This window comes from Pyrus communis, chromosome 10 (assembly GCF_963583255.1).
Source record: "Pyrus communis chromosome 10, drPyrComm1.1, whole genome shotgun sequence".
Classification (NCBI taxonomy): Eukaryota; Viridiplantae; Streptophyta; class Magnoliopsida; order Rosales; family Rosaceae; genus Pyrus; species Pyrus communis.
The window spans coordinates 26,800,197-26,827,164 of record NC_084812.1 but is presented as its reverse complement, the minus strand read 5'-3'; the positions used below and the strand labels follow the sequence as shown (position 1 = coordinate 26,827,164).

Genomic DNA, 26,968 nt, shown 5'->3' with positions numbered 1-26,968 from the left:
AAAATAACTCAAATTTGGGCCCTGTATAGTATAGAATACTAGCCAACATGTTTAAATTTAAAAAAAAATTAACCAAAAGTTGATGTGCACATAGTACACAACCAGAAGAATGGCACTTCGATGTGAAAATATAACTTGATATAGGAACATGAGGAGCTATTGTGAATTGTGATAGTCAAAGTGTTATTCACTTGTCCTTTTCTAGTTTATCATTCGAGGACAATATATATTGCTGTTTGGTTTCATTTATTGTCTCAAAAAAAGATTAGTGTTAGAAAAGTTTTGTGTTGATAATCAAGTTGATATGCTAACTAAAGAGATCAAACCTACCAAGTTTTAGCCTTTTTTGAACATAACTCATATACTTTGCACTTGAATATAATATGTACAGGTAAATCTCACCAATGTGGAGATTATTGACAAAGCTGGACGTTAGTGAACAAAAAAATTGCCCCTTTGCATGAGGTTTGACTTTAATTCTCTCATTTTTTTTTTTTCCTTGATCAACGACTTTAATTCTCTATAGTTCAACCAATTGTTTTTGGTTTGCTCGTAGAAGACATGGCTCCCGAATAGATGGCTTACGAAAAGTTACATTTTGTGTGTAAATTTTGTAAGAAAACTTGGTTATTTCTCTTTCTATTCTTTGTGACCTCGATCCGGATTGATAACAGAATAGCTTCGACATTAAAGGCAGTGTAACATTTTCACACCAACTTAGGGTTTAGAATTAGGAGAAAATTAAAAATGTTAGCTATTACTCCATAGAATGTCAAATTCTGGCTAATTTTCCATAAAAATCCCTCCAAAAAATGGAAACGGGGCCTAAAAAAAAATGACAATTTCCCTTGCATGCATGTATAAAAGCTCGTCAGTTCAAGAAAATATACGAAAAATGACCAGAGAAAGAATTACTATTTGGTGTAGAAAGAACTCACAACCCCCAACTTACAATAACACGCATGGAAAAAAAAAAAAAAGTAGCTCACTCAGTTCCCACAATTTTTCTAACTTCTAGCATCTACCACGCCCAGGTAACGTACTACCAATGATGTTTACTGTTACAGCAAATTACAATTTGTACAGCGAACTTGCTTGAATACTGTAAACATTTTTTCGTCATTCCAGAAAGAACTGGAAATGAACTTAATCATTTGGTATGAAAGTCCACAGTGCTAAATGTTAATGAGGTACGATAGAGCAACCATGGGTCAGTTTCCGGAAGCTAGATCATTTCTGAACTGTTCTACCAAGGGAGGAAGGAGAAGAGCAAGCCTAGACTTGTACCTTGCAATTCGCCGTAAGCGTTCCTCTCTTAATCTACAAGAGTAAACACCAAATAGCTAGTCAACCTCTGCAGTATGTTTTATGTGCAGAAAGCGTAGTGCCAAAACCTTTTTGGAAAACAGAACATCCCAAGTTTAGTTTTCATGATTAATCTTTAACCATTGAGTGATAACACTGTTAGAGAATATATAGTTTTATCAGTAAAGGATACAAGTTTTTCAGACCTTTTTTGTTACAACGGAGGGAATCAAACCCTTGACCTAGCCTAATCCTAATCCATTTTCCAGCCCTCCCACACCACTTGAGCTAACCCTAAGGACATTGGGTTTTGACCTCTTAATGGTGAATGGGTACCTTCTTTCTTGAATGGTTGATTAAGGCAGCATGCGTTATCTATGTAGAATCATACTCAGAAACTTTCAAATCAAATTGGGTGGGATATAGAATTAGAACTTGCAGGCAGATGCTAAAACCTACAATGTCTTTATTCTATTTCTTTTATTTTTCATTTTCTTGGGCAATTTGATAATTCAAATTATACAGGCCCTTTTTCCTCCTCCTTTAGACTTGAAAAGGCAAACCTAGATGTGCCCATTGATTCAGTTTAGTGGCAACAGAAATTCATTTCTCCTTCGAGATGTTTTTCACAATCAACAACTTCAACAGAAAAAAATGGACGACATAAATCAACTGCAAATAGACCCTAACTTAATCTTGCAAATGGTAATTATAATTCACATACGATATCTCCATTAAACCCATTACTTCAATTAAGGTGGAAATTTATTGTTTATAAATCAGCTTTCAAGGCTTAAACCATTATCTGTAACAAGGGAAAGTCAACTCATTGTGTGTAAGAACCAGATTGTAAAAAACTTACCGTGCTCGAACTTTTCTGGCACGTTTGACATGTCTTTCTAACAGATCATGTGGTGATAAACATTCAATGTGTTCCTCAGCCTGAAAACAAGAACAATGAAACTAATTACATTTTTGGTAAGTGCTATACATCATTTGGTATGGGAATGATAAGATTCAGAAAGGTAGGAGTCTCAACTTTTAATTTTTGTACCCCTTTAACTTAATGCATTCAACCAATTCCACAATAAAACCATCCCTTGTTCAACGGGTAAACCAACTTGTTCAAACATAAAAACTACAAGTAGAAACATTTTTTTTCTGAAAACCCAAAATGAAAACGTAAAGACCGACTAGAGGTTGGGGGCAAGTGAAGAACCTATGATCCTCCCATTTGACAGAATACACATGCATTCATACAAAGTGTGTTTTCTACATATACTAGTTTTCTTTCTCTAATTTCTCTGAACTCAAAAATGTTATAGCATACAAGTATACAACTAATGCGTGCATGTTCTGTGTGCCCAAATATATGTTCTCTGTCATCTGTAAAACTTGAAAACTTCATTGCATACAATTGGCTTTCCGTGGAGTACAGCAGGACTTGTATCAAAAACTAGACATTTGGTACTATCCAGAAAAAGGATGTTTGATGAATTGATTAAGAACAAACAATAAAGAATAGTTATTACTTCTGACTAGCAAGAACAAGAAGGCAACTGGACAGAAAATTTATGCGATTGCGCAACATAAAAGAGCAACTTGGCATATTATCTCAGACCCTTAAATCATTAACTTGTCCAAAAAATTGTACAAAATATATGCCTCTGGTAAAAATTTAGGTGGCATTTTCTCAATTTCTACAAAACAAGATTCAGAAAAATGACTCAAAGGTTGAAGACAACTTTACAAAGTTTTGGTAAAACCTCCTGCAGCATTAATCTAATAATGCATCAAGATAAATGCCTAAAAGAGCAATAAAATTCTCTAATATAATTTTTGACTTAGAAATTCACCAAAGGTCTTTGTCAGACCCTACTAAATAGTGTGCTTAGTTCTTGTATGATTCCAGGGAAGTAAGTGTAACATTGTATGTGTGGATGCTGACACTGCAAAAGGCCCCGTTAAACTATATTGATTACAGTTTTTTTTAATAACAAGTATCTTGATTACATGGACACTAATATGATCTATATACCCTAATGGAGGCTAATACAAATCATAAATTTTTGTAGCTGGAATCAAACAAACTTTTGAAGTCATATGTCTCAACTTTTTCGTTCCATTTATAGCAATTCAAAATAATGCTGCCAAATATAATGGTTATTATAAAAACCTAACCTCGTCCTCGTTATCATCTCCTTTTTCTTCTTTTTCCTCTGCTTCACCTCCCTCCTTTTGAAGAGTAGCACTTGCCATAGGTATTGGTGAGGGTCTCGGAAGAGACCTTACAGCATCACCATATTGGGGCTGCCATCAGAATAAATTAGGGCAAAAGCATTATAAATCAAACAGGTAAAAACAGTACTGCATCAAAAATCAAATTAGTATTTTCCCACATTAATGTGCAGTGTGAGCTGCTAAGAAAACAATGCATCAGTGCAGTATACAAGTATTCTATCACTGATGACTCCTGTAACCTGTTTGGCCAAAAAACCTAGAAAATTCAGGTAAGCATATGGGCTTTCATTTTCCTATCGTGTTTGGTCCAAAATAAATAAAAACAAATAATTGTGTAAACAAGTTGTGTCTAAATTTTTCCCCCGGGGCACAATAGCTGGCAACCTTATAGTCCATAATCATTTTCTACTGTAAGAGGACCATTTTCATGGTACTGATGTGAGACTACTAATGTTGCAGTGGGTCGATTTACCCTAATGAATGTGTACGACATTAATTTTCCAAGTGAACTAGCTGGTAAAGGTAATAACAAGATGTTATATCATATCATATCATATATCCACCGTTGCACATGACCAGATAATTCATTCAGGAGGCATTAGCAGAGAGTACTGGACACATTCAAAACCATTATTTCAGGGAATGGGTGTCAGCACTCTGGAATTGTTAACAAATGTTACATGGAGTTGTACTTGTGGATTTAGGCTTTTCAAACAACTTGAGTACAAATTTAGGCTTGCAAAAAGATAGAGTACCAGATTCTAATAGGATAAAAGCAAAGTATCAAATACAACACAAAACAAATCTCAACCTATGATATCATGCCAACCTGAATTTCTTCAGTAAAACCGTTCCTCAACCATGACCGACAGTGCACATATAGAGAAGCTCCATCTGTCATCCTGACCTGCATAAATAATTCAAAATAATTAATGCCAAAAAAATGTATGCGAACTAAAGGCAAGTTATATTTTGCATTCTGGTTATCCTACACTTTTGATGAAAGATCGATTAATTCATCTCAGAAAAGATATAATCCAGGTTGTCTTTGTTTAAAAAAAAAAATTCTCTACTGTTTCTACTGCCATTAGCATTACTTTGATATATAGTTAGTGGTAGAACTACTTACTGAAACTATATTGGACTAATACATGACATATAGATCATTTTTCACCATAAGTACTATATGTATTTGAAAATTTAACTATATGATTGATGGGGATGGGTTGGATCACATTGTGTCGGGTGTCCATGGGAGGAAGTAAATATCCAAAGATGGGTTGCAGTTTCTAACTAAATTGTGTGTCCTTCAACAGGCATCCATGTAAGTTGACTGTGCACAACTAGAGCACATTATTACATATTTGCAAATGGATTCATATGTCTAAAAGGTCATCCTTTGCCTCATAAAATATGTAGAGATGCGCACAGTGCACACACATGCATAGGCACACATGTTATGGGTATGTAGAATGGCTCTTTCAACCCTTGGATAAATCTTGAATAGATATGCCTGCACATTGTTGTGCTCATTCTACACTGCCATCCTATTTAGTAGATATGAATATCAAGAAATAATCCAGACATACTATCATGATTAAACAACTTCCCTGACGTGAAGGAAAGGGAGGAAGGAATTTAACTGATGGAAAAGAAAGAAAGAACATATATCAGATCGATCCACTCTATCAATCATTCATATAAATTTGAAGGAAAGAGGAACATCTAATGACATTTTACCATCAAAGCAAACAGGGCAAGAAAGAAAATATCCATGGCATCACTAAATATTATACAGTTAACCATCAACTCATTCCAATCCTCCTATAAAGGGGGGAAATTGATCTTTACAACACCTAAATCACCTCTCATTACAAATAATTCATGTTATGTGTTTTATATGAGTGATGTATGTGACAAACCAAGCACAGTTGCTGATTCACAACCACAAAGCCCTTTACCTAACAATTGAGAGTACGAACTGAAAGACAGAAACAAAGAAATCATAATAATAGAGGGCTGAATAAGAAAGTAAATGACGGTACAGACTGTTTCTAACTTTCTACCATATTCATTTCCATCACATGCCAAGCCACCATAAACTTGAAGAACAAAGCCTTCAACCAACTACTAATAAATATCGAAAAGCATATATTCAATATACAATGAGATAGCCATTTCTGCCACTAAATATGTTCATTTTTAGCCATCAGCTCTTCTTACCAGAATGGAGACCTAAAATAGAAGTGAAATTAAATGCTGTAAATAGATGTTATTAACCATGCAACAGATCAAAATAAACTAGACAATGACCCCACACCAAGGGATCTTTGACATCGACAAGAGCAGATTAATAGATTGAACAGAAAATCTTAATAACAAGATATTATAAAGCATCAATACATGCAGAACCAGTCACAAAGCAAAGTGTTTTCTTACTTGTCGACCTCTAATGACAGCTAAGTTATCATCTTTGCTTTTATCCCTGCAGAAACACAACAAGAAACGAGTTACAACAGTCCAAAATTTGAAAAAAGAAAAGTCTTATTGCAAATAGAATTAAAATAAACAAATCTTGAGACATTATATCCAACATTACCTCATGTCTTTAAAACCATTGCTGTCAGGAGCTAAAGATGGAGCAACCTAAACCAGAAAGAAGACATACTGAATAAATCTTCAAATCTTGCATTCAGACTCAACAGACAAAATTTTTTATGTAACAAAATAACAATAAAACCACAGTAAAAATAATAACAAATGCAAAAATCTGTATTCAAGTTGGCATAGAATGTCCAATGGCCAAAAGGTTACAATGTTTCGATTGGCATAATATTCATGTCAAAATCCAAAATTAAATCCATTATCTAGTTTCCCCATTCTGACCGGCCAGGTTACTCAAAAGTCACATTGCCTACCAAATACTAGAGATATTACTTAAATTAATTTCTTAAGTCATCGACAATACTGAACCTAGTGTTATTCAGGCAAGAATGAAAAATAAACAAGATGAATGCCTAAACTTGACCAATTCAAGATGTAGACCATTCTTTTATTTTATTTATAACCCATGGGCAAGGCAAGCATTTGCAAAAGCAAAACTAAAGTCTACATTACCACCATTAAATCTTTATTCTAATTACAAGTTGGAAACACCACCAATCCAAACGCAAGAATCCTTCAAAGTGCTCAAAATCAAAGCTTCTGATAAAGCATATTTTCCATTATGGACTGAAAGATACTTGGGTAGAAAAAGAAGAAATTTGTATCCATCTTTTTGCTTAGTCTATATGTTATTTTCACCTCTTATTTCCCCTAACAAATTCAACCCAAGACAAGATTTCGAGATGTGCGCAGTTATGAATTCTACCCATACCTATATCAATCACAAATTACACCAAGAAAAAAAAAAGGCTTCTTTAAGTTAAAGAATACTTCCAAACAACATAACTTTACTTTGGTGTTTGTGTTTGTGTGTAAAAGATGTAGAATCAAAAGAACACCAAAATCCAGACATTGGAAGATCAATTAAACCAAGATAAAACTAGAAACCTCAGGAGGAGCAGAGGAAAGGGGAAGGCCCCTAATAAGAGGAGGAAGAGGAGACGGTGCTAAGCTGTAGTTGGGTCTTATCAAATACACAGGAATAGGCTGCTGAGGAGGGAAATTGAGTAGGGGCCGAGATGGGTACACAGCTCCGGCGTTGGCCACAATGAGTGCGGGTTCGCCTCCGGCAGCGGCGGCGGGACGAATGGGCCGAGGAATAAAACCTCGGCCAGAGGAAGCCAGTGGGTGCAGAACCCCCTGATGATTAGCAGCTGCTGGTGCTACTGGTGATGATGATGGCGATTGGGTCCGAATTTGGAGGGATGGGGCTGCGTAAAGATTAGAAGGAAGAGGAGATGATACGGCAGGTCTTACCGGCTTCGTCGTGGTTGTGTTGTGTGCGGCGGCTCCGGCGGTGGCCATGTTGGCGGCGGCTGAAGCGGTGGTGTGGTTGGGATCTATGGTCATGGTGGTGTCTGCGGGCAGTGGCGGGGAAATTTGGGAATTTGGTGCGCTTTGGTTTTTAATTTTTGAACGTTTGCTTTATACACCCAACGTATGCATATAAATAAAAAGAAAACTGATAAAAAAAATTTGAAAACTTTAAGTAATGAAAATAGTTTGAAAACTTTAAATTTTAACGATAAGAACAAAATAAAGGGTAAAGTGAATAGTATCATGATTGACTTTTTAATGTAAAAATGTGATTTTTTGTTAAAATGAACAGTACCAAAAACTTTTCGTTAAAGTTTTCTATAATAAACTCCTCAATTTCTCAAACATCCTTTTGTCTTTATCTTATTAAATACAATTTTGCTTTTTCTTTTATGTTTTATTTTCTCTCTACTTTTTGTAGGGTTTTTATGTTTTTTTTTTTTTAAGTTTTTATGTCAAAATGATCTTTGAGATTTGGATAACTCATTATTTTGATCATTGACATTTAAAATTAATAGAAGTGATTCATGAGTTTTTTCATCATTAATCATTTTAATCATTTCATAAAAACTTATATTAAATAAGGATAAAAATGATAAAAATACTTTCAATTTAATAAATAATGAATTAAATAATTTGATCAACATGACAAAAATATTTTCAATTTAATAAACAATAACCCACACAACCAAACCAAAGGGCCTGGGTTTGAAAGCCCACGTCTAAGCCCAGTCCCAAACTCAAACTCTACCTTATTAGGGGAGGAGACCCTGAGAATTTGATGAATCCCGATTCACAACAACAGAAATAAAATGAAATAAAAAAGAAGATACAAAGTTTGAGTCGTCGTCGTCGTCAGACTCCAACTTTGTCCATCTGCAACTCTCTCCGTCTCCTAGTGTGTGTTTGAGTGAAATCATGATCTTTGTTGATGGGCAACTCTCTACCACAGGCTCTTCTGCATCGCCTCAGGTACTCGCTCTTTGCCTTACTCGAGACGATACTAAATGGAAATTTTCAAATTTGTAAAAAGTAGATAGTTTGAACTGCTTTTCTTTGTAGTTGCAACTTTGAGTAAAAACAAATTAAAAAGCTCATTTGATGCTGTAAATTTGTGATCGCATTAATCATGAAACAAATTTGAAAATTGAAAATTCTAGCTTGTTTGTTGTCACACCTTATTTCTGCAAGATGAGTATTACATGAAGTTTATGTTTATTAGATTTACATACATTATTTATACACATAATAATAGGTTACGATCCTGGACACACGCTTTTGACACACTTTTCTTTCGGGCCCATTCCTTATGTATTTCAATCGTCTAACTTTTATGTCTTACATCAAACTTTTATGTCTTACATCAAAGATCATGTCTACCAAAACTCACCCAAATCCAAAATCATATGACCATTGGGTTAAATTAGTGTTTCTTTGTAGAACCAGATTCATCCATTTTATTCACTACAAATAAATGTCTTAATGGTTTTGGAATTGTCTTATCTTTGCAAGAATGATCTATGAATGGTACTAAAATATACACGATTTGGATCGTTGAAATGCATTACAAAGTGGGCCTTACAAAATATGTGCCAAAAGCGTGTGTCCCACCCATAATAATGAAGTATACCGAAATTTCAAATAACAACATTTCTAAAAAATATAATCTGGATTGTCTTCTGACGGATGACTTGCTTGCTCAAATTCCCCTACTACATTTATAATAGAAATTAAAGCTTGTGCTCGTGAATAGGGACGGGATATTCTGGTTGCTCTATTGGAACACCCTGCTTTGGTAGAAGCCTCAGCTTCGTTCAAGGCTATCCCGAAGAGGAGATTCTCAGTTGTGGAGGCAACGCCACCCGGTAAATGGGTTTATTTGTTCCAGAGAGAATATGCAACTGTTGATCCGGCATTTGTGGATGTATGTTCTTTCTCTGTTCCTTGACTTGAGGCAAACACTTGTCAATATACGGCATGATTTTTTTCTTTCATATATACAGCGGAGAGACATAATTATAACCTTTTCTTTGCTTAGTTCACTAATTATAATATGATGCCAGTCCAAGAATCCTATGCATGTCGAATGCCTTCATGTGAGGAAAGTGGCATTTGATAGTCCCGCATTTTGAGACCTGTCCTGCTGCTCTTTTCAGCTCTAATATGGGCATCCTTGTGGTGCAGTGTGTCAGATAACATAGAGACTACATGGGTGAACTAAAATAAAAGGTACATGGGTTGATGGCTATGAGTATAGCCTTCCTTATATCTTGTGCAAAATGGAAGTCACCTCATGGTTTATTCATGACCATCCTGATGGTTCTTAAAGTTATTTATAATATTTCTGCCTTTAAAGAGAAGGATGTAAGTTAGTCTCCTTGTAAATGTTGATGGTTTTTCTGAAATGGTTGGTACCCATTAACCGATCACTTTCATGCCATTTGTAGTTGTAGTATCAATAGTACTATCAATTATTCCTTTGCTAAATTCATTTTTTTTCTGCTTGGTCTTCCTTGTTAAAAGTTTGTTGGAACTGATGAAGCAACGACCTGTATCGGTGTGGCCATTCAAAATCCGAGAAATGGAATGTAAGAAATGGATTTATTTGAGATGTAAACTATTTTAGATTTTTCCAGTTTTCAAATAGTAATTTCATGTTTGGTCTTAGTTTTTAATAAGAAATGCCATAGATGCCAAAACGAACGCCAAAAATTTTGGACTCCAAGTGGAGTGGTAAATGTGACCGGTTCTAGATCTCTTTTTTTGTAACAAGTAAGACGTTGTCATGTCTTCTACCATGCCATTTCGTGATTGAAGTTAGGAAACTTATGGTGCTCTGTTACTGTCGTTTCTCATTCTCTTTTCAAACTGTAGGACCTCAGTTGCTCATATGGATTCTCCAAACATTGTGGATATGGGTCTGTCCCAGATGTTGTCACTCCTTGTTGACCATAACAAGGACATGGAGTTAGATGTACTTTTTCCTTCACTGAAATGATTTGTTACTTTAATGGTTATATGTTTTGTTGTTGACCTCATAGAATCCAGCATAAATAAAAGAATATTTCATGGTCACAAAATGCAGGTGCATCTAGTCGGTGGATTTGAAGATGTTTCAACTAATGTTTGCCCCAGGATCCTCTTCTTTGTCATTGATTTCCAGATGTGTAGTTATCTACTCAGAAACAGGATACTTTAAGCTGAAATATGTTGAACTTTGTGTGCAGCATGGTAACGACAACACTAAATCAGAAAGTCAGGAAAACATGGATGGTTATTCCTTTCCCTTAGGTGCCAAAATTGTTGAAACTTTATGGAAGAGACCAGAGAAATTCCACATACGTACTCTCTGCATTCTTGGGCATAACACTAGAAGGGATCCCGAGGGAAACACGTACCCCAACTTCAATGGGTTCATGGTTAGCCTCAACCCCATGAATTAAACATCAATTTGTTGTATGGCTTATGTTCATATAAGTCGGTTCAAAATGAGATAAATTTTAGTTCTGAATTGAAATGTGAGCCCTTTTCTTTCACTATTAGAATATATAGCATCTGCAGCAAAATATTAAAATAAAATTAATAAGAAATTGTGCATGATGCAGCATCATGTATTTTTTTTCTACAATTCTATCTTGAGTGTGCTCACTGCTCACCTGTGAAGTTTACAACATCGTGTAATGTGTGTGAGTGAAACTTCTGTTAAATCCTTCACATTGTAGAAATTTCCGCACTCTTTCAGGTAGGAACTTCCAATGGATCTATTACCCCAGCTATCTTTGACAAAACCTCAAGATGTCCTGATGAAGTTGTCAGGAGAATTCGAGTTTCTGTATCATACAAGGACCCTAGTTGGACAGGAAGGTTACTGGAAACATATGATACTCAAACTGATCGATTCAAGATAGCTCCATGTTGCTGGTAAGAGTTACTTCATCGATTATGCCTTCAACTTTTAATTACTCTACAAAATCTCTCTGCTTCTTTTAAAGTTGTGCTCAACTGTGCCAGCACCATTGACCTCACATATATATTTTCTGTTCATGCAGGACACTGCAGCAGTTACACTTTGCTTTATTATTACAACATTATTCTGATTCAGAAATCCTCATCATGTGTTCTACTTCACCTTCTGCTGAGAGCCCAGATTTTGTGGCGAATATGAGAAGGTACGCATCAAAGGTAGACCTGTCTTACTGTTGTTGGTGATCACATACACACAGAATTTTTTTTTGAAAATAAATAAAGAAAAGAGGATGTTTCCGCATATAACAGAAGAAAGAATAAAAGATTGACGAGGAACTCCACAACAAGTTGATCAAATTAGGTGCATTGAAGTTTTTCTTGTTTCTGGCTTGTGGCATCATAAGCTATAGTCAAGCCCCTTACACATTTGCAATTCGTAGAAATAGTTTGATGTTCATCCTGTAGAGTAATGTTAATTTTCAAATATTGCGTTAACTGAATTTGGTAATCTTGATTTAGGCATTGGGACTACCTAATCAAACACCCAGATTGGAGAGAAACCTTTCCTATGAAGCAGCCACGCATATTTGAGAGGACTGCCGAAGGAGGCTGGAGAAAGCCACAAGGTTCTGATACATTAATCAGTAGGAGTTTCTAGTTATTTTGCAACCTTCCCATGCCTCTGATTCATAAGTCCCCCATTTATTGGCATACCAACTCAATCAATATAGATGACCATGCAGCAAATTGGAACTATCATGTTCTCAGCCTTTAAAAGAAGGGTGTAAGTTGGTAACTCGTCGCAGTGTTAGTTGTTTTTGTCGGCGATTGCTTGTCGTTAACTAAATACTTATGTGGCAACTGAAGGATCCGTTTGATAATTATATCGTTTTTCATTTTTAATTTTCACTTTTTGAACTTGAGACACGAGGAAATGTAAGGAAAAGTAAGAAGGGTGTTGGAAGGGGAAGAAATTAAGTGAATGAAAACAAAATATTGGAAGTGAAAACAACATAAAATAGTTACCATTTGATAACAACTTGTTTAGTTTCAAAATTATCACATGTTTGCTTGGCCCCTCTTTTAACATTGAAAGAACCCAACAGTGGGTGCAAAACAGTCACGATCTCATGTGAGACGATTGCTCTCCAACTCCCAACTCCACACTCGCAGCGATCACTGAAATCCGAATCAAATTTTAGGGTTCTTGATGTGATTGCTACTCTAAGCTGCCCTCAAAGTAGGGGAAGATTTTAACTAGAGACACAGAAGATTAAAGAGGACAACCCTATCAATTAGGGTAAGGTAATTCATCACTTGCAAACCCTATCAATTAATAAAGAATTTGTTTATCAAAAGGGAATAATAACAGCTTCTTGTTGCCTTGTACATAACTTTATTAGAAGGGGAGATGTCTGCCGAGCCACTATTCTAAAAAATTTTACCTACCACCGCCTAGATCCCGCCTAATCCATTGAGGACTAAGCGTATATCAACAACAAGGGAACAAGGCATGACAGCAACATCCTTATTTGTATAAAACCACTTCCCTTAAGCATTAATGAAGAAATATGTATACTTTATGTATTAAACATAAAAAAATGCATGCACACATACATATATAATCTTCTATATATAAAGCCGGAAGGACGTTTTGGTGTCACCGGCTTCGACAAAATAATGGGACCAAACTGCCCCTCAGCCAAAAAAATCCAAAAGCAGCCCAATACATTATATCGAATAATGAAAGGGTAATTTGGTCATCATAAAATATAATATTATAATATAAATAATAAGTGAAGAGAGAGAAAAGAATAAAAGAATAAAAGAACAGAAGGATAAGTGAAAGTTGATGGTGTCCACGTGAAGAGGAAAGAAAAATATAATAAAAATAAGAAAAATCATAAATGTTGTGTTCAAAACATCTTAAGAGGCGTCGGTGATAAATTAGTACAATTTTTTTTTTAATTAGTACCTTATCATAAGCTAGCAATATGTGATTTAATTAAATGTTCATGAAATATTATTTTCTCTATTTTTAAATACGTTCAAAATATCTTAAGAGACATGTAATGCCGGTTATAAAAAAAGTATTTTCCGCATGGATAATAATATGATTTGCTGGTTATAAAAAGGATTTTTCCCATGCAGATAATAATTTGATTATATTAGTTGTCAAATGATTGTTTTTGTTTAACAAACGATATTTGATCTAAGATTATTCATTTACTTCAAATATTTTACTTTTCTTTTATCAATTTACGTATACAAATACATTTAAAAGTATAAATCCCGTGTAAAATAGATCCCCATTTATTACCCCCACCATTTAGTAGACGAGTTGTATCAGATCAAAGTTGTACCGAGAAAAAGGGGGTTCTTTGAAAGCCCCAAAAAGCCACTTACTTGGACTTGTCGTGCTTTTAAGAGCCAGCCGACTTCCAAATCCAACTCCGACGCTCAGTCAATTTTTAGGGGTGTAGTCAAACTTGGATTTAAGAGGATTTTAAAATATTTTAAAATTTTATTGTAGTCAATTAAAAGATTTTAAAGAATTTTAAAATTCATCCAAATCTAAATGTATTAAAAAAAATTAAGATTTTAGAGGATTTCAATAAATTGTATATTTTAAAAGATTTGAGGGCAATAAGTATATATAACTAAGATTAAAAAGAATCCAACCCCACCCGCTAGGATTTCAAATCCTTTTCCATATGCCCCTGCTATTGTCCACCGATGTGCTTATTTCGATTCCCCTCCCAACAATCTGATCACCGGCACCGTGATCAGACGAATTCACCACCATCTTGCACCTTTCTTGAACGTCCTGACGAACCCAGATCTTGAATACAAACATCCATTCAAATTCTTTAAAATCCATATGAATTTTGTAGGAGTCTTAAATCCTATCAAATCTATCACTTTTAAAATCCTTTAAAATCCTTTAAAACCTTATAGGGGTGTATTCAATTGAGAATTTGAAAGATTTTAATAGATTTATAAATTCATGGATTTTTATAGAGTTTAATTGAATTACAGTGATTCTATATAAAATTTTGATTTAATTCCCTCGAAATCTCAAGGAGAGATGTGATATTTGTGGATGCTTAAAATAAACTACGAAATCTCTTCAATTCCGTCTAATTTCTCAACTTTCTCAAATTCTTTAAAATCAATTTCTAATTGAATACATCTGGAATGTTATAAAATTCTTTAAAATCCTAATTGAATACACCCGGATTTTAATAAACTATCTTAAAATTCTAATTGAATACACCTTGAATTTTAGAGAATCACTTAAAATGCTGATTAAATACCCCTAAATCCATTGAAAGAATTAAAATCCTTCAAAATCCAATTGAATAGATCTCCCTTAATTTGACTACACATTTTACGTACATGCATACAAATAACGAGAAAAACACAACACGAACACAAACTCCCAACTCCGAACAAAAACACTTGTCTTTCTTTCTCTCTTGGGTCTCTGAAATTCTGAATCCTTGTCATTTGGTCTGTTTGTTATGGCTCTTGTGAGTCGGACTCAATCTCTCTCTGCCTTCTCTTCTTCCTCCACCCATTTCAGGAAACCCCATTCAGCCTCCTCCTTCAACCCCATTTCTTCTTTACGCTTCAACTCCTCTTCTTCCAATTCGTCCTCCTCCTCACCTTTTACCGAGAAGACTTCTGTCCAGAGGTACCAGCGAGACCGCTGGCTTTACCAGAACCAGCCATTGGAATTTCACCAACCCTTACCCACCCCCTGCTGCTCTCTCCCGCCCGATTTTAATTCTCTGAGGGAAAACGACATCGCTTTGCAGCTACCCGAGCTCAGGAAGCTGCTTCAGGTGCTCAGAGAAAAGAGGCACACAGAAGGTGACCGAGGCAGTTGTGGGCCCGGCAATGTCTTCCTGGTCGGTACAGGGCCTGGGGACCCTGAGCTCCTCACAATGAAGGCTTACAGAGTAATTCAGACTGCTGACTTGTTGCTGTATGATAGGTTGGTGTCCAATGATGTCTTGGAATTGGTTGCCTCTGGTGCTAGACTTCTATATGTGGGTAAGACTGCTGGGTACCATAGCAGAACCCAGGTAATCAAGCACTTATCTTTCTTAATTCCCATTTCCTGCATTACCTGAAACCAGTTTTCAACTTGTTTGGAGTTTCAATTGGGTTGGGTATTTGTAGATGCTATAAATTTGAAAACTTCGGGCAATTTGGTGAATTGGGTATTTGCGTTTGTGCTAGTTCGCATCTGGGTTTGCGAAATTCAAAGTTTTAGTGAAGTGAATTAGGACAGCTGTGATTGATCTTTTGTTTGATGCTACATAAAGTTTAGCCATTGCAGTTTGGGTTTCAGGAAATGAACTGAATTTGTTAATCCCCTCTTTCAGGAAGAGATACATGAATTGTTACTCAGTTTTGCCGAAGCTGGAGCTAATGTTGTGAGACTAAAAGGAGGGGATCCACTGGTGAGTTTTTGTGTTGGTCTTTCAGAAATTTGCGTCTGTTTTTACCTGTGATATCACGTTCCGTCATGTTAAATTTTGTGGTTAAACATATCGTTTTTCTTTAGGTGTTTGGAAGGGGTGGAGAGGAGATGGATTTTCTGCGACAACAAGGAATTGAAGTTAACGTTATTCCAGGTATGATCATAAATCAAGGTCGTAATGCCGTTATTTAGTTGAGATTTTTGTAAGAGTGGTGGAATGTCTTATCGACATAAGATGTCTCCATTGTTTCCCCATTGCTTTTTGATGAGAGAATGTTCAACATCGCCATCTTGACACATTAATAAAGTTTCAGTAATCTAATTTCAGAGAATTTAGGATGGTCCGCATTCACAAAGATCTGCTAATGTTGAGCATTATAAGATTTGCTATTCCAGTAGAAATGTTCTATTTCATCAGTTGGTTCTTTAAAATCATGACACGTCATTGGCATTTTAAATTTTTACTCATTGAAAATCATAGGTAACAAGTCTTCCATATGTGAAGGGGTGACTGAGAAATGATATCAGTACACTTTGCTTCTTAATTCCTGAAAAACGTTTTGAACACAGACGCCATAAAGTGTAAAGTATTGGTGGGAGCACTTGTGAGATGAAATGAATGGATGAGGAAAATAATATTCCTAGTAAACACATTGAAATATTGGGGGAATCTTAGGTGAGACGTCAACCATATGAATATGTTATTAGATAGTACGAGTCTAGGAACAACTTTGTTCCAATCTAGGTTGAAGCCAAACGCGCTCCCAGCTTGTGTCTGTTGGGAAAAAAAAATTCCTCTTCCCTTATCCAAATTGTGCATCCTTCGATTTCTTTGACATGATTATTCTCTTAAAGGGTTAAGCTTTATATATGGTTTCAGACAGCTTCATGAAGGTCACCTAATGAGGACGTGCTTATATTTGATCAAAATCTTTTTACCTTTCAGGTATTACTGCTGCTTCAGGGATAGCAGCAAATCTAGGGATTCCATTAACTCATCGAGGTGTTGCAAATAGTGTCAGATTTCTCACCGGCCACTCCAGGAAGGGCGGAACAGATCCTCTATTTGTGGCTGAGAATGCAGCTGACCATGATTCAACCTTGGTGGTTTACATGGGTTTGTCGACTCTCCCTTCTCTTGCTCAAAAGTTGGTGCATCATGGTCTACTACCAAATACACCGGCTGTTGCAGTTGAGCGAGGTACCACACCTCAACAACGCATGGTAAGGATGGTCTCCTGTTGCGTATTGGTATAGCCTCATGTTGGACCCCGGATGGTGTCTTTTCTTTACCTGATTACCTGACATTTGTGCCATTTTAGGACCTTTCTTATTAGTTAGTAAACTGACAACATGGGAAAACACTTGTTTGTCTTAGACACGAGGTTGTGATGCCCATTAGGAATGTATATAAGCATGCATTACCCCGATATTGAAAAAGTAAATTGAAATAGGTTAACAATCCTTCTATTTCGAACTTCAATTACACCCTGAGGTATACATCAAGATCCTTCGAGGGCGGTCAGTGTTACTTTTAGAAATCTGACCGGTCCCTACTATTCACCCTCAATTTATGGTCATCAACCTGATTGCGGATTTGATACAGTTCCTTTGGATGCCTTTACAGATAGGAATTCAGATTGTATGAGTTTGGCCATTTGCATTATTTATGTATTGTAATGGAAAAATGATCATTGTTGCATGTGCATTCATACAGGTTTTTGCAGAACTGAAGGATCTTGCGGATGAAATTGTATCAGCAGAGTTAGTATCACCAGCGTTGATCATCATTGGGAAAGTAGTGGCACTTTCACCGTTGTGGCCATATGCTTCAAAGGAAGTCTCCTCTGTTGTAGAAGCACTATAGGCGCATCTGAGGCGTGAACATAAAGTATTTTCCCATCCAATTAAACTTCAGAACTTAGGCTCACGGCTCATGAATTTCTGTAATTACAGCTTTCAGTTCATCGGCCAGGATGATCTTCAATTCTTCGTTGAGGTAATTATCTGCTGCTATAGATGGATCATTTTTATTTTGGGGTGGGGCGCACTTCTTGTTTCGAGATTTTTCAAAATTGAGCTAATGGATTATGGGAGTGCTGGGATTGTGCTCAAATATTGTCTGATGTTTCTGATGTTTCATTCTTCTACCAATCAAAATGCTTCTGGGGAAAGAATGAATTGCATGCACTGAACAGGGGAGCTGTGTTCTTGTTCACCGGGAAGGTAGAGGATAAAGCATTTTATTGCTAGATTGTCAGAAACCGGAATCATGGCATCAGGCGGAAATTGTTTTTCGTAGCATGAGAGGGTGATTGAAAGTTTATGAATTTTTTGAGTGATTTGTGATTTTGTTGTGACATTTTGAGTACTGTGGTTTAGATGAAGAGGCTGTTATAGTTGCCTACTACACAGAACCGTTATGAGTCTTTTGACCTAGCAGCGAGTGACTCATTAGGTTCATGTAGTGAGTGAAACTGTGAAAGTCTGGCTACTGTAATGTAATGCGAGTTAGAATTAGAGCCATGACACAGACATGAGAGGATAAATTCTGAGAGCTCTAACACAAACAGAGCAGCATGTGTTGATGGTTTCCTATTCCTACCCAATCCATCCCAACCCAACCCATTACCATTTTAAGAGACAAGAGTTTCTATAATTGACTATCCGCGCGTGGCCTGCCGGAATACTGGTACGCGAGTATAGCTTTTTGTGGCTCGTTTATTAATCCATAATTAAAAACAAAACAAGGAGAATTGAATTGAGAATGAATCAAAATTGGATTCTTGTTAATGTAGTTTACTAAACTATTTGGAATCAAAGTAGAAATGATGTTGATTTCATATAAATTGTATAATAATTCACTTGCATCGGAATTGAAACAAGCTTGATTACCAGACTCCCCTTGTTTAACAAAATGTTTTCATGCTAGTTTAATGAAATTTAATTTTCTATCATATTAATAAATTTGATCGGTGTAAGATTTTCTTTGAATAAAAAGAAAAAGAAAAATAACCCTCTCAGTTTTCAAGTTTCAACATCGTTTCCCTCTTGAAAACTTTTCTCTCTCGTAAAAACCAAAGGCCAAAAAACCGGAACCTTCTCACAGCCGCCGGGCTTAGCCTTTGGCTATAGGGTCGGTGTCTTCTGTTCTCTTCTTCCCTCTATCTTTATCCATGGTTTGTTTTGAACTTCATCTCAGCTCTCTGAGCTTTTGTCTCAGTTTTCTCCCTTCACATCGCAACCCCTTTTCCCCTCCCCATCACACCCTTCATTCCTTCCTCTCCCTAATCCCCCAATCTTTTCCAACCCATAATCATGAATTACATCTCCGAGTGTTGGACTCCATCTTGACACAAGCAGACCCACAATCGTAGGCCACTGCCCATCCGGCTCGCCGGAAAATTTGATTCTGCTCAACACTCTCATCTCTATCTATTTTCTGGTTCGTGTTCTCTTTTTAGTTTGGGGCGATATTTTCCTTGGCAGAGAATGCGGCGGCAGTGGACGCTGGTTTTTGTTGCTTTAGAGCATCTCTAAAGAATATGTCATAATTTAAATGTTAAATGTTAATATAAGAATATGTCATAATTTAAATGTTAAATGTTAATATAATAGCTGATGTAGTAATGTTAAATTTTCTTTTTTTTCTAACCAATATATTTTTTTTTATAAATGATATTTATATGACTTATTTTAAAAAGAAATTAATTAAAATACATTTTTCAAGATTTATAATTGATGCATTAATAGGATCTACATAATAAAATAATTAAAAAAAATTTGACATCACATTTTCTCGTATGTCAATCCACATAGGATTGACATATCGGTTGGAGCTTATTCCTACTTTCAAATTTGATTACATGGAATTTCACATCTCTTTGGAGATGGTTTTAGTTTAAGGTTCATTTTGCGTTTGTCTTTTATTGTTGCCTACGGGCTTAAATTTGTTGGGCCTCCTTTTAAGTCCAGTCATGGGCCGTACCGTGGGGAGTTGAAGAATCCGAGTCCAACAATCCAAGTGAATAATTGAAGACCAAGTCCAAATCCAAGGGCAATACGTACAAGAGAAGAATCAGATTTCAGAAGATCGCGTGAACAAGGACACTTTGGTCAATTTCCATTTATCCATTCCTCCTCTACCTATTTTTCAGTTGCGTGCTCGAGACTGACTCCCTCCTTGTATAAACACATAATAGCATATAATTTAGAGAGTTTTAACAAAAAATTCGCGGTACTGTTTATTTTAACGAAAAATTATATTTTTACACTAAAAAGTCAATCATGGTACTATTCACTTTACTTTTTATTTTGTCGTTATCGTTAAAACTTAAAATTTTCAAACTCTTTTCATTTGTTTTTCTTATAATTTACGCAATCCACCAACACCATGTTTGTTTTAGTTTTAGTTACTACCCTTTTTGCCTATTTGAACACCCTCATTTAATCTTTTATATATATATATATATTTTATAAGAATTAAATCGTGTGACAATTCACTTTTTTTATTTTTTTATTTATTGTTTTATTTTTTTAATTTTATGTTACTTATTTTTATTAAAATATGTGTGGGTTTTTATTTTGTTTATTTTTTTTTCAAAATTATAATGAAAGAAAGACAATTTAGATATTATGAAAAGCTTTACTTTTTGTGTTTTTTTCTTTCTCTTTGAGTATATATGGATTAGGTAGCCCTTTAATTGAACTAATTGACTATTTAAACCTACACTCCAAAATAAAATTACAAAAAAGTATAAAGAAGGGTGCGGTGGTGCTAATATTTGAAAGCACAAAATGGAGGGATGAGAATGAAATATTGAAATCAAATTAAACCAAACCAAAATATGAACGATATAAAAAGCACGGAAGCAGCAGGCTCCAATCCACAATCCAACCCCATAAACGTCACCATGAAAGGTGGCGCTGCCACTGGCGGCAGTCCTAGTTTCAACAACAACATTACTACTACTAGTGACCAAACGACGACGTCTACGTCCTCCTGGGGCACGTGGGAGGAGCTCCTGCTAGCATGCGCCGTCAAGCGCTACGGCGTCCACGACTGGGACACCGTCGCCCTGGAACTCCAAGCCAAGACCTCTCTCCCTCCCCTCCTCACCACCGCCTCCAACTGCAAGCTCAAGTACCTCGACCTCCGCCGTCGTTTCCGCTCCCGCCACCAAAACGACGACGTCCCTCCAGACGCCGACGACAATCACCACGATCCTCATAACAATAATACTAACAATATTCCCTGGCTCGACGACCTCCGCAAACTCCGCGTCGCCCAGCTCCGTCAAGAGCTCCATCGCTACGACGTCTCCATCGTGTAATTCTTTTTATTTTTCATTTTTTTTATATTTAAATTTTACGTAAATTTTTAGATCTGAGTCGGAGCGACTTGTTTTGATTGAATTGGATTAATTTTGGCAGGTCGTTGCAGTTGAAGGTGAAGAGGTTGGAGGAGGAGAGAGAAGAGAGCTTCAAAGACGACGACCCCAAACCAGATCTGGAGGACCAGCAGCAGCAGGACTCCAATCGACACAGATCAGAAAACGACAAAACAGTTCAAGGCGAACCGGACGGGTCGAAACCGGACCACGAGAACCAGTCGGTGAACGGCTCCAATTCGACCTGCTCCAAAAACCTGGACCACGACAACAAGTCCGGTCCAGAAGATCGCGCTCTCTCTGAACCGGGCCTGCTCCCGGCCGGTTCCGCTGAACCTTCCAAAGGGACGGGGAGTGGGCAGTCGGATTCGGACTCGGACAAAGGAAGCTCGGAAACGGTGGCTAAGAACCGGAAGGAACCGGGCCGGCAAGGGAAAGGTGGGGGCGACTCGGCGGATAAGATGAGGGAGAGCAGCGAGGCGCAGAGTTCGGTTAGCTTAACGAAAAAATGGAACGGCAAACGACGCCGTATGATGGAGGTCCCAGAGGAGCAGCAGCAGCACAATAACGGAGATGTATCGTTGGTGAAATCACAGCCGTTGGTTGAGGTGTTGCAGTTGATACGTGCGCAAGAGTATGGCTCGTTGTTCGAGCGACGGCTTCCGGCCCAGGTATTTTTTTTTCTTATTTCTTTATTTGTGTGTTACATTTTACCGAGTTTTACCAATCCACCTAGGCTAGTAAATAATAAACTTAAATCGGACGCACGTAGGATGAGTTTGAACGAATCAGGTTAACGTGTCATGTAATTTCATAACGAAAAACGAAGAGGATTCCTTTCACCAAATTCATCTAATTCGAGCTTTTGAAATTTGATTAAATTACTAAAGTTAGTATAACTTTTAAAAGAAACCTTGTTTTTAGTTGTTGGATCAAATTTCAAAGTTCTAAATTTATTGATTGGGTGAATTTTATAGAAAAAATCTGAAGAGAATCCCTTTCCCGAAAACATCATCTCTGCCAGATCTACCAAACATGCATACACCAAAACGAAAGCAAGATAGTATCGCCAAAAAACAAAACAAAAAACAAATTTGTTTTAATCAAAATCTAATTGAATTTTGTGATAAAATTTAGTGCGTATAATTTCGAGATAACAAGGGTGTTATGGTTTACTATGGGACAACAAGTGGTCATGTTGTTTCAAAAAATTGGGGACCACTCCAACAAAAATGGTTTTTTTTGTTGGTTTGAGGGAAGTAAGTTGAAAAATACGCATGCGGCTGGAAATATTCTAGCCCTACGGCAGGGGGTCTAGGTTTTTGAAGGAAACTCTCTAAAATGCTATTGGCTACATGCATTTTTGTTAAGATATTTACATACTTTTATGTTTTATTCTAAAAATCTCCGCCTAAAGCCGTTTAGGTTCCACATAGGCGCTAGGCGGCTCGTCATTGTTTCGATTAATGTGTATGCGTTTGAAAATTAAGAAATGACATCTATACCTGCTGAGGTGCCTGCCTAGATCATCTTTGTACTTGCCTAACCCATCCAAATCCGCTTAGGCACCACCCAAGTTGCCACTCACTTAAATGGAAAATAGATAACTTTAATTTTGTATTTTATTTTTTTTTAATAAATTGTAAGAGTATTGTTGCATACTTAAATGACCACACATTATATCCTTGTTCCCCATGTCTCATTATGGTCCAATACTTCATAATACATGTCCTTCTATTTTGTAGTTTATAATAAAATTATATATATTTTAAGTATAAGCAGACATTTATTTACACGAAATATAATAATTTTTTTTAAATCTTCATAGGCGGCTAGGCCCCAGTCTGCCATTGACTAGCGCCTAACATCTATAAGAATCTTGATTTTATGAATTAAAAGCTAGTATAAATAATATTTTCATAAAATATTTAGATTTGAATTTATGCCCAACTCCCACATCCCGGGTAATATTATAATTTTCTAAAATTAAAAAAGAAATTATAATTTGGATGTTAGTTATGTCACATATGGTGTGTTGTTTGTATTTCCTAAACAACAACGCTAGAGTCATCTAGATAAAAAAAATTTATACAACTAAAGCGAGTGAGAGAATAATTTGATTATTAACTTCTCTCACTTACTAATGAAAAAAGTTCTAATCAAAAGCCGTTTGCACTTCAAATTGTATTTTCTTCAAAATTTAAATTAGAATATTTTTCAAATGGTAGAAAACATTGTACCACTGATGTAAATGTCTTTGGATTTTTCTTTCTTTCTTTTTTTTTTTTTTTTCTATAGTACAAACAATATTATTATTTTAATCTATACGAAGAAGAGAGAGGTTTGAACCGAAAATGGGATCCTAATTACTGTGGCAATTCTCTACTTTTGAGAAAGAGAAAGAGATCTTTTCCGGATCTCTTCCTTCAAAACCTGCAGATCAAGTGATCTAGATCTTTGAAATTTAATCCAACGGTTTTAATGTCCAGGCCCTTGAAAGTTATAATAAATTTTTATTGTTATAAAATTTCAAAAATCAAGATCATTTGATTTACGGGCTTTGAAGAAAGAGATCGGGAGAGGATCTTTTTCCCTACTTCTGTTAATAGCGTAAGATGCGTGAGGGTAGGTCGTGGAGCATTGCGCTGAATGTGTAAACTTATAAATAAAACGTGTCATACAAATGCGGTGAATTTGCCCCCATCATGGACCCCATTAGGCATTAGGCATGGCTTGGCTACCTCCTCTTTTCATCACACATCATTTTTTTCCCTAAAATCTTTTGGGTTGATACTTTTTTTTAAAGATCCAGATTCTTTTGTTGCTATATGCCTTTTTTAAACACTCCTTTCTTTGGTTTTTAGCGAAAATATGGTTTACAAAAAAGCAATAGAGAGAAGTGCCTTCATTTATGTTGATTTAATTCAATTTAATTTATTTATTTTTTGCAATATGGGCCCACTTGGTGGATTGTGAGATTTTTTCTTTTGGGCCTGAGGTGGACTGTGAACTCTTGAAATTCCCCTGTGACTAGTGGGGCCCTTATTTTTGTTAGTTGAGACATGCGTGAACATGTAGAACACATTTTTATAATGGGCAAATCAAAGCCCACTTGTGTTTTGAAATGGCAATTGTCAACTCTGGAAGTTATTAGTTACTAGTTTTCACACCAGGAGGATACTCACGGGATCCTGGAATCTTCTAATCACATCTGTTCATTGTATATCGTACGATCAAAAATCATTGTAAATTGTTTTATTTAAAATTGAATATAAACAGTACCTGATAAAAATTGACCGTACGATATATGATGAACGGATGTGGTTAGAAGATCCTCTCGTTTTCACACACACTAAAATGGACGTATAAAATACATTCACCGATGAGTGATGACTAGTAAACTTTTGGGGTGCGGATGAAAATTTTAAACCGAACGGAAGCATATGAATACATGATGCTGTGTGATCAATGTGCAGGAAAGCGATAGGTACAAGAGCGTTGTCCAGCAGCATGTAGACCTGGAAACTATACAAACAAAGCTCCGCAAGGACGCCTACTCATCCTGCTCTCTCTCCTTCTACCGAGACCTGCTCCTCCTCTTCAACAATGCCGTCGTCTTCTTCCCCAAATCCTCCCTCGAGTCAAGGACTGCTCACCAACTCCGCCGCCTCGTCTTGAATGAAATGAAGAAGAAGAATCTCATCACTCGGCCCAACCACGACCCTTCATCTGAGCCATCAGACTCCGTAGTTCCTGCACCCGCCACAAGTCAGCAACCCAGGCGCCCTGAGCAGCTTGAAAGATCAGATTCCTTGCTTGCCAAGCAAAAGTCTACTGCACCCATCATTGTCTGCCGCAAAAGGAGCTCCATTTCGTCAAAACCTTCCGCGGCTGCTTCTAGCTTTGGTCAGACTCTGAAAGGAGATGAGAAGAAGAAAGCAGCAGCTTTTGATCTTAAACCGTCCATTAACGCCACCAAGGCCTCTTCTGATGATCATGCAGCAGCTGAAAAGCATGGCAGTTCAGTAGTAGTAAAGAGTGCTGCTGCTGCTAAAGCCAAAGACAACCCCGTGATCACTGGAACCAGAAGCTCGAGAAGGACGAGTATGAGTACTGCTCATCACGAGAATAATAATGGCAGTGCTTCCAAGAAGAAACAAAGTGCGAGCCCGGCAAGTTTGAAAGCCGAAACTCCCAAACCGGATAAGAAGGGGAAAACGGAGGCAGCAGGGTCGGACAAAAAGCGAAGTGCAGCAGCTGATTTCTTGAAGAGAATCAAGCGCAATTCACCTGCGGACACACTGAAGAGTGGTGGCACTGGCACCGGCACTAGTTCTAGATCAGGTGGAGAGCAAAAGAGGAGGGGAAGTGGTGGTAAGGTTGACAAAGTTAAAGAAAGGGTGTTAAGGCAAAGTGGCGATAAGAAGAAACAAGCCAAGGAAGAAAGCAGCAGTCCATCCAAGCGAAGTGTAGGAAGGCCGCCCAAGAAGGCGGCAGCTGAGGCTGCAATTGTAGCAGCTTCACCAAAGCGGCCACGGGAGAGCGGAGGACAGCAAGAGGCTTCTAAGCGGCCTAAAAAACGGTCTAGAAGGTAAATTAATCGTCTAGCTTTATGCATGGCCATGGACATGAAGAAGGTATAACTTTATTTATGTATTCTAGTGAGGGATAGGGGAAAGTAGAAAGTAGCATTAGGCAGATAGTACTCCCTGATCACTAATCCCTAGGGTTTTTGTTTCGGTCGATATATTTCAAGTGTATGCTTGAACGATTTATGGTTTTTGTAGTACAATCGCTGTTTTGTGTCAAAATATCCATTACAAGCGTATGTAATATAATGTACAGAAGTACTTGTGTAGAATTAACCCCAGAAATAATGGTGTACCGTGTCAAATTAGAAAGACTCTGTTCTTGATCAGTGATAGTTTTCTTGTTTCTGTTAAGCCCCTTTCCTATGTGGTAACCCCTGCTTCCGTCAGAGAAGTTTGTGATTCATTCTGCTATTTGTATCCTTTTCTCTCCCTTTGAGGGCGGAGGATGACTAAATGAGGGATGCTCCTAGAACTGAACTGTGAAAATGAATCGAAACAGATTTCTGTTGTCCTTATGTTCCCTTACCCATGTCCTGTTATCATCCAAGTCAAAAATCCTGGCAAACAAAATCGTAGAAATGGGCGAGGAGCACAAGTTGCTTCCATGATTTGTTCCCGACATCCTCGTCAATGGTTTCCAGCACTGCCAGTGCACTACTCACAAGTTGAATTGGTGCCACCCTTGCCTTCTTCCGAAGTTTGATCAAACCTACTAGTTTTACATCTTATAATACTATTGCCTCTAATGATCTCGGTCTTACCGTATTTTTGTGCTCTAAAATCAAGAATTTGATGACATGAATTAAGATACAGAGAAGAAACCGCCATTGTTGACCAAAAACAGAAATACAAGGTTGCTTAGAGCCCAATACTTCGTATTTGCATGTATATGTATGCGTATGTATAATAAAGACAGTCAATTACCATGTACGGATTCAGATACAAGGAAATCCATTTTATGTTTTCTAAAGACAAAGTTGTTCCCTAAAATAGCTTAAGGT

The 26,968-nt window shown here is 36.9% G+C and overlaps 4 protein-coding genes across 5 annotated transcripts; 3 read left to right on the top strand and 1 right to left on the bottom strand.

Moving 5' to 3' along the window:
• Window positions 1–907: 907 nt before the first annotated feature.
• LOC137748633 (uncharacterized) lies at window positions 908–7,613 on the bottom strand. Its single transcript, XM_068488798.1, has 7 exons — window positions 7,099–7,613; window positions 6,146–6,192; window positions 5,986–6,031; window positions 4,376–4,453; window positions 3,487–3,615; window positions 2,168–2,247; window positions 908–1,320 (listed from the first exon to the last, which is right to left on the bottom strand). Exons 1-7 carry the CDS (start codon window positions 7,558–7,560, stop codon window positions 1,212–1,214), a joined length of 951 nt encoding a protein of 316 aa, XP_068344899.1. The 5' UTR covers window positions 7,561–7,613; the 3' UTR covers window positions 908–1,211.
• A 716-nt stretch (window positions 7,614–8,329) lies between these two features.
• Window positions 8,330–12,402, top strand: LOC137748386 (protein N-terminal asparagine amidohydrolase-like). Its single transcript, XM_068488534.1, has 9 exons — window positions 8,330–8,499; window positions 9,281–9,451; window positions 10,051–10,115; window positions 10,402–10,501; window positions 10,613–10,651; window positions 10,755–10,946; window positions 11,270–11,448; window positions 11,577–11,696; window positions 12,013–12,402. The coding sequence occupies exons 1-9, from the start codon at window positions 8,446–8,448 to the stop codon at window positions 12,149–12,151; spliced, it is 1,059 nt and encodes a 352-aa protein (XP_068344635.1). The 5' UTR covers window positions 8,330–8,445; the 3' UTR covers window positions 12,152–12,402.
• A 2,519-nt stretch (window positions 12,403–14,921) lies between these two features.
• Window positions 14,922–18,334, top strand: LOC137748812 (S-adenosyl-L-methionine-dependent uroporphyrinogen III methyltransferase, chloroplastic-like). Of its 2 annotated transcripts, XR_011070121.1 has the most exons (6): window positions 14,922–15,584; window positions 15,888–15,965; window positions 16,070–16,139; window positions 16,932–17,209; window positions 17,703–17,984; window positions 18,161–18,334. XR_011070121.1 is itself a non-coding variant. In XM_068489001.1 (5 exons), exons 1-5 carry the CDS (start codon window positions 15,018–15,020, stop codon window positions 17,850–17,852), a joined length of 1,143 nt encoding a protein of 380 aa, XP_068345102.1. In that variant the 5' UTR covers window positions 14,922–15,017; the 3' UTR covers window positions 17,853–18,334. The 2 variants fall into 2 exon arrangements, 1 of the variants encoding a protein (XP_068345102.1); XM_068489001.1 differs by having other exon boundaries at window positions 17,703–18,334.
• Window positions 18,335–20,793: 2,459 nt separating this feature from the next.
• On the top strand, window positions 20,794–26,537 carry LOC137747356 (uncharacterized). The gene is made up of 3 exons (XM_068487452.1): window positions 20,794–21,314; window positions 21,419–22,046; window positions 24,852–26,537. Exons 1-3 carry the CDS (start codon window positions 20,833–20,835, stop codon window positions 25,968–25,970), a joined length of 2,229 nt encoding a protein of 742 aa, XP_068343553.1. The 5' UTR covers window positions 20,794–20,832; the 3' UTR covers window positions 25,971–26,537.
• The last annotated feature ends 431 nt before the right edge of the window (window positions 26,538–26,968 follow it).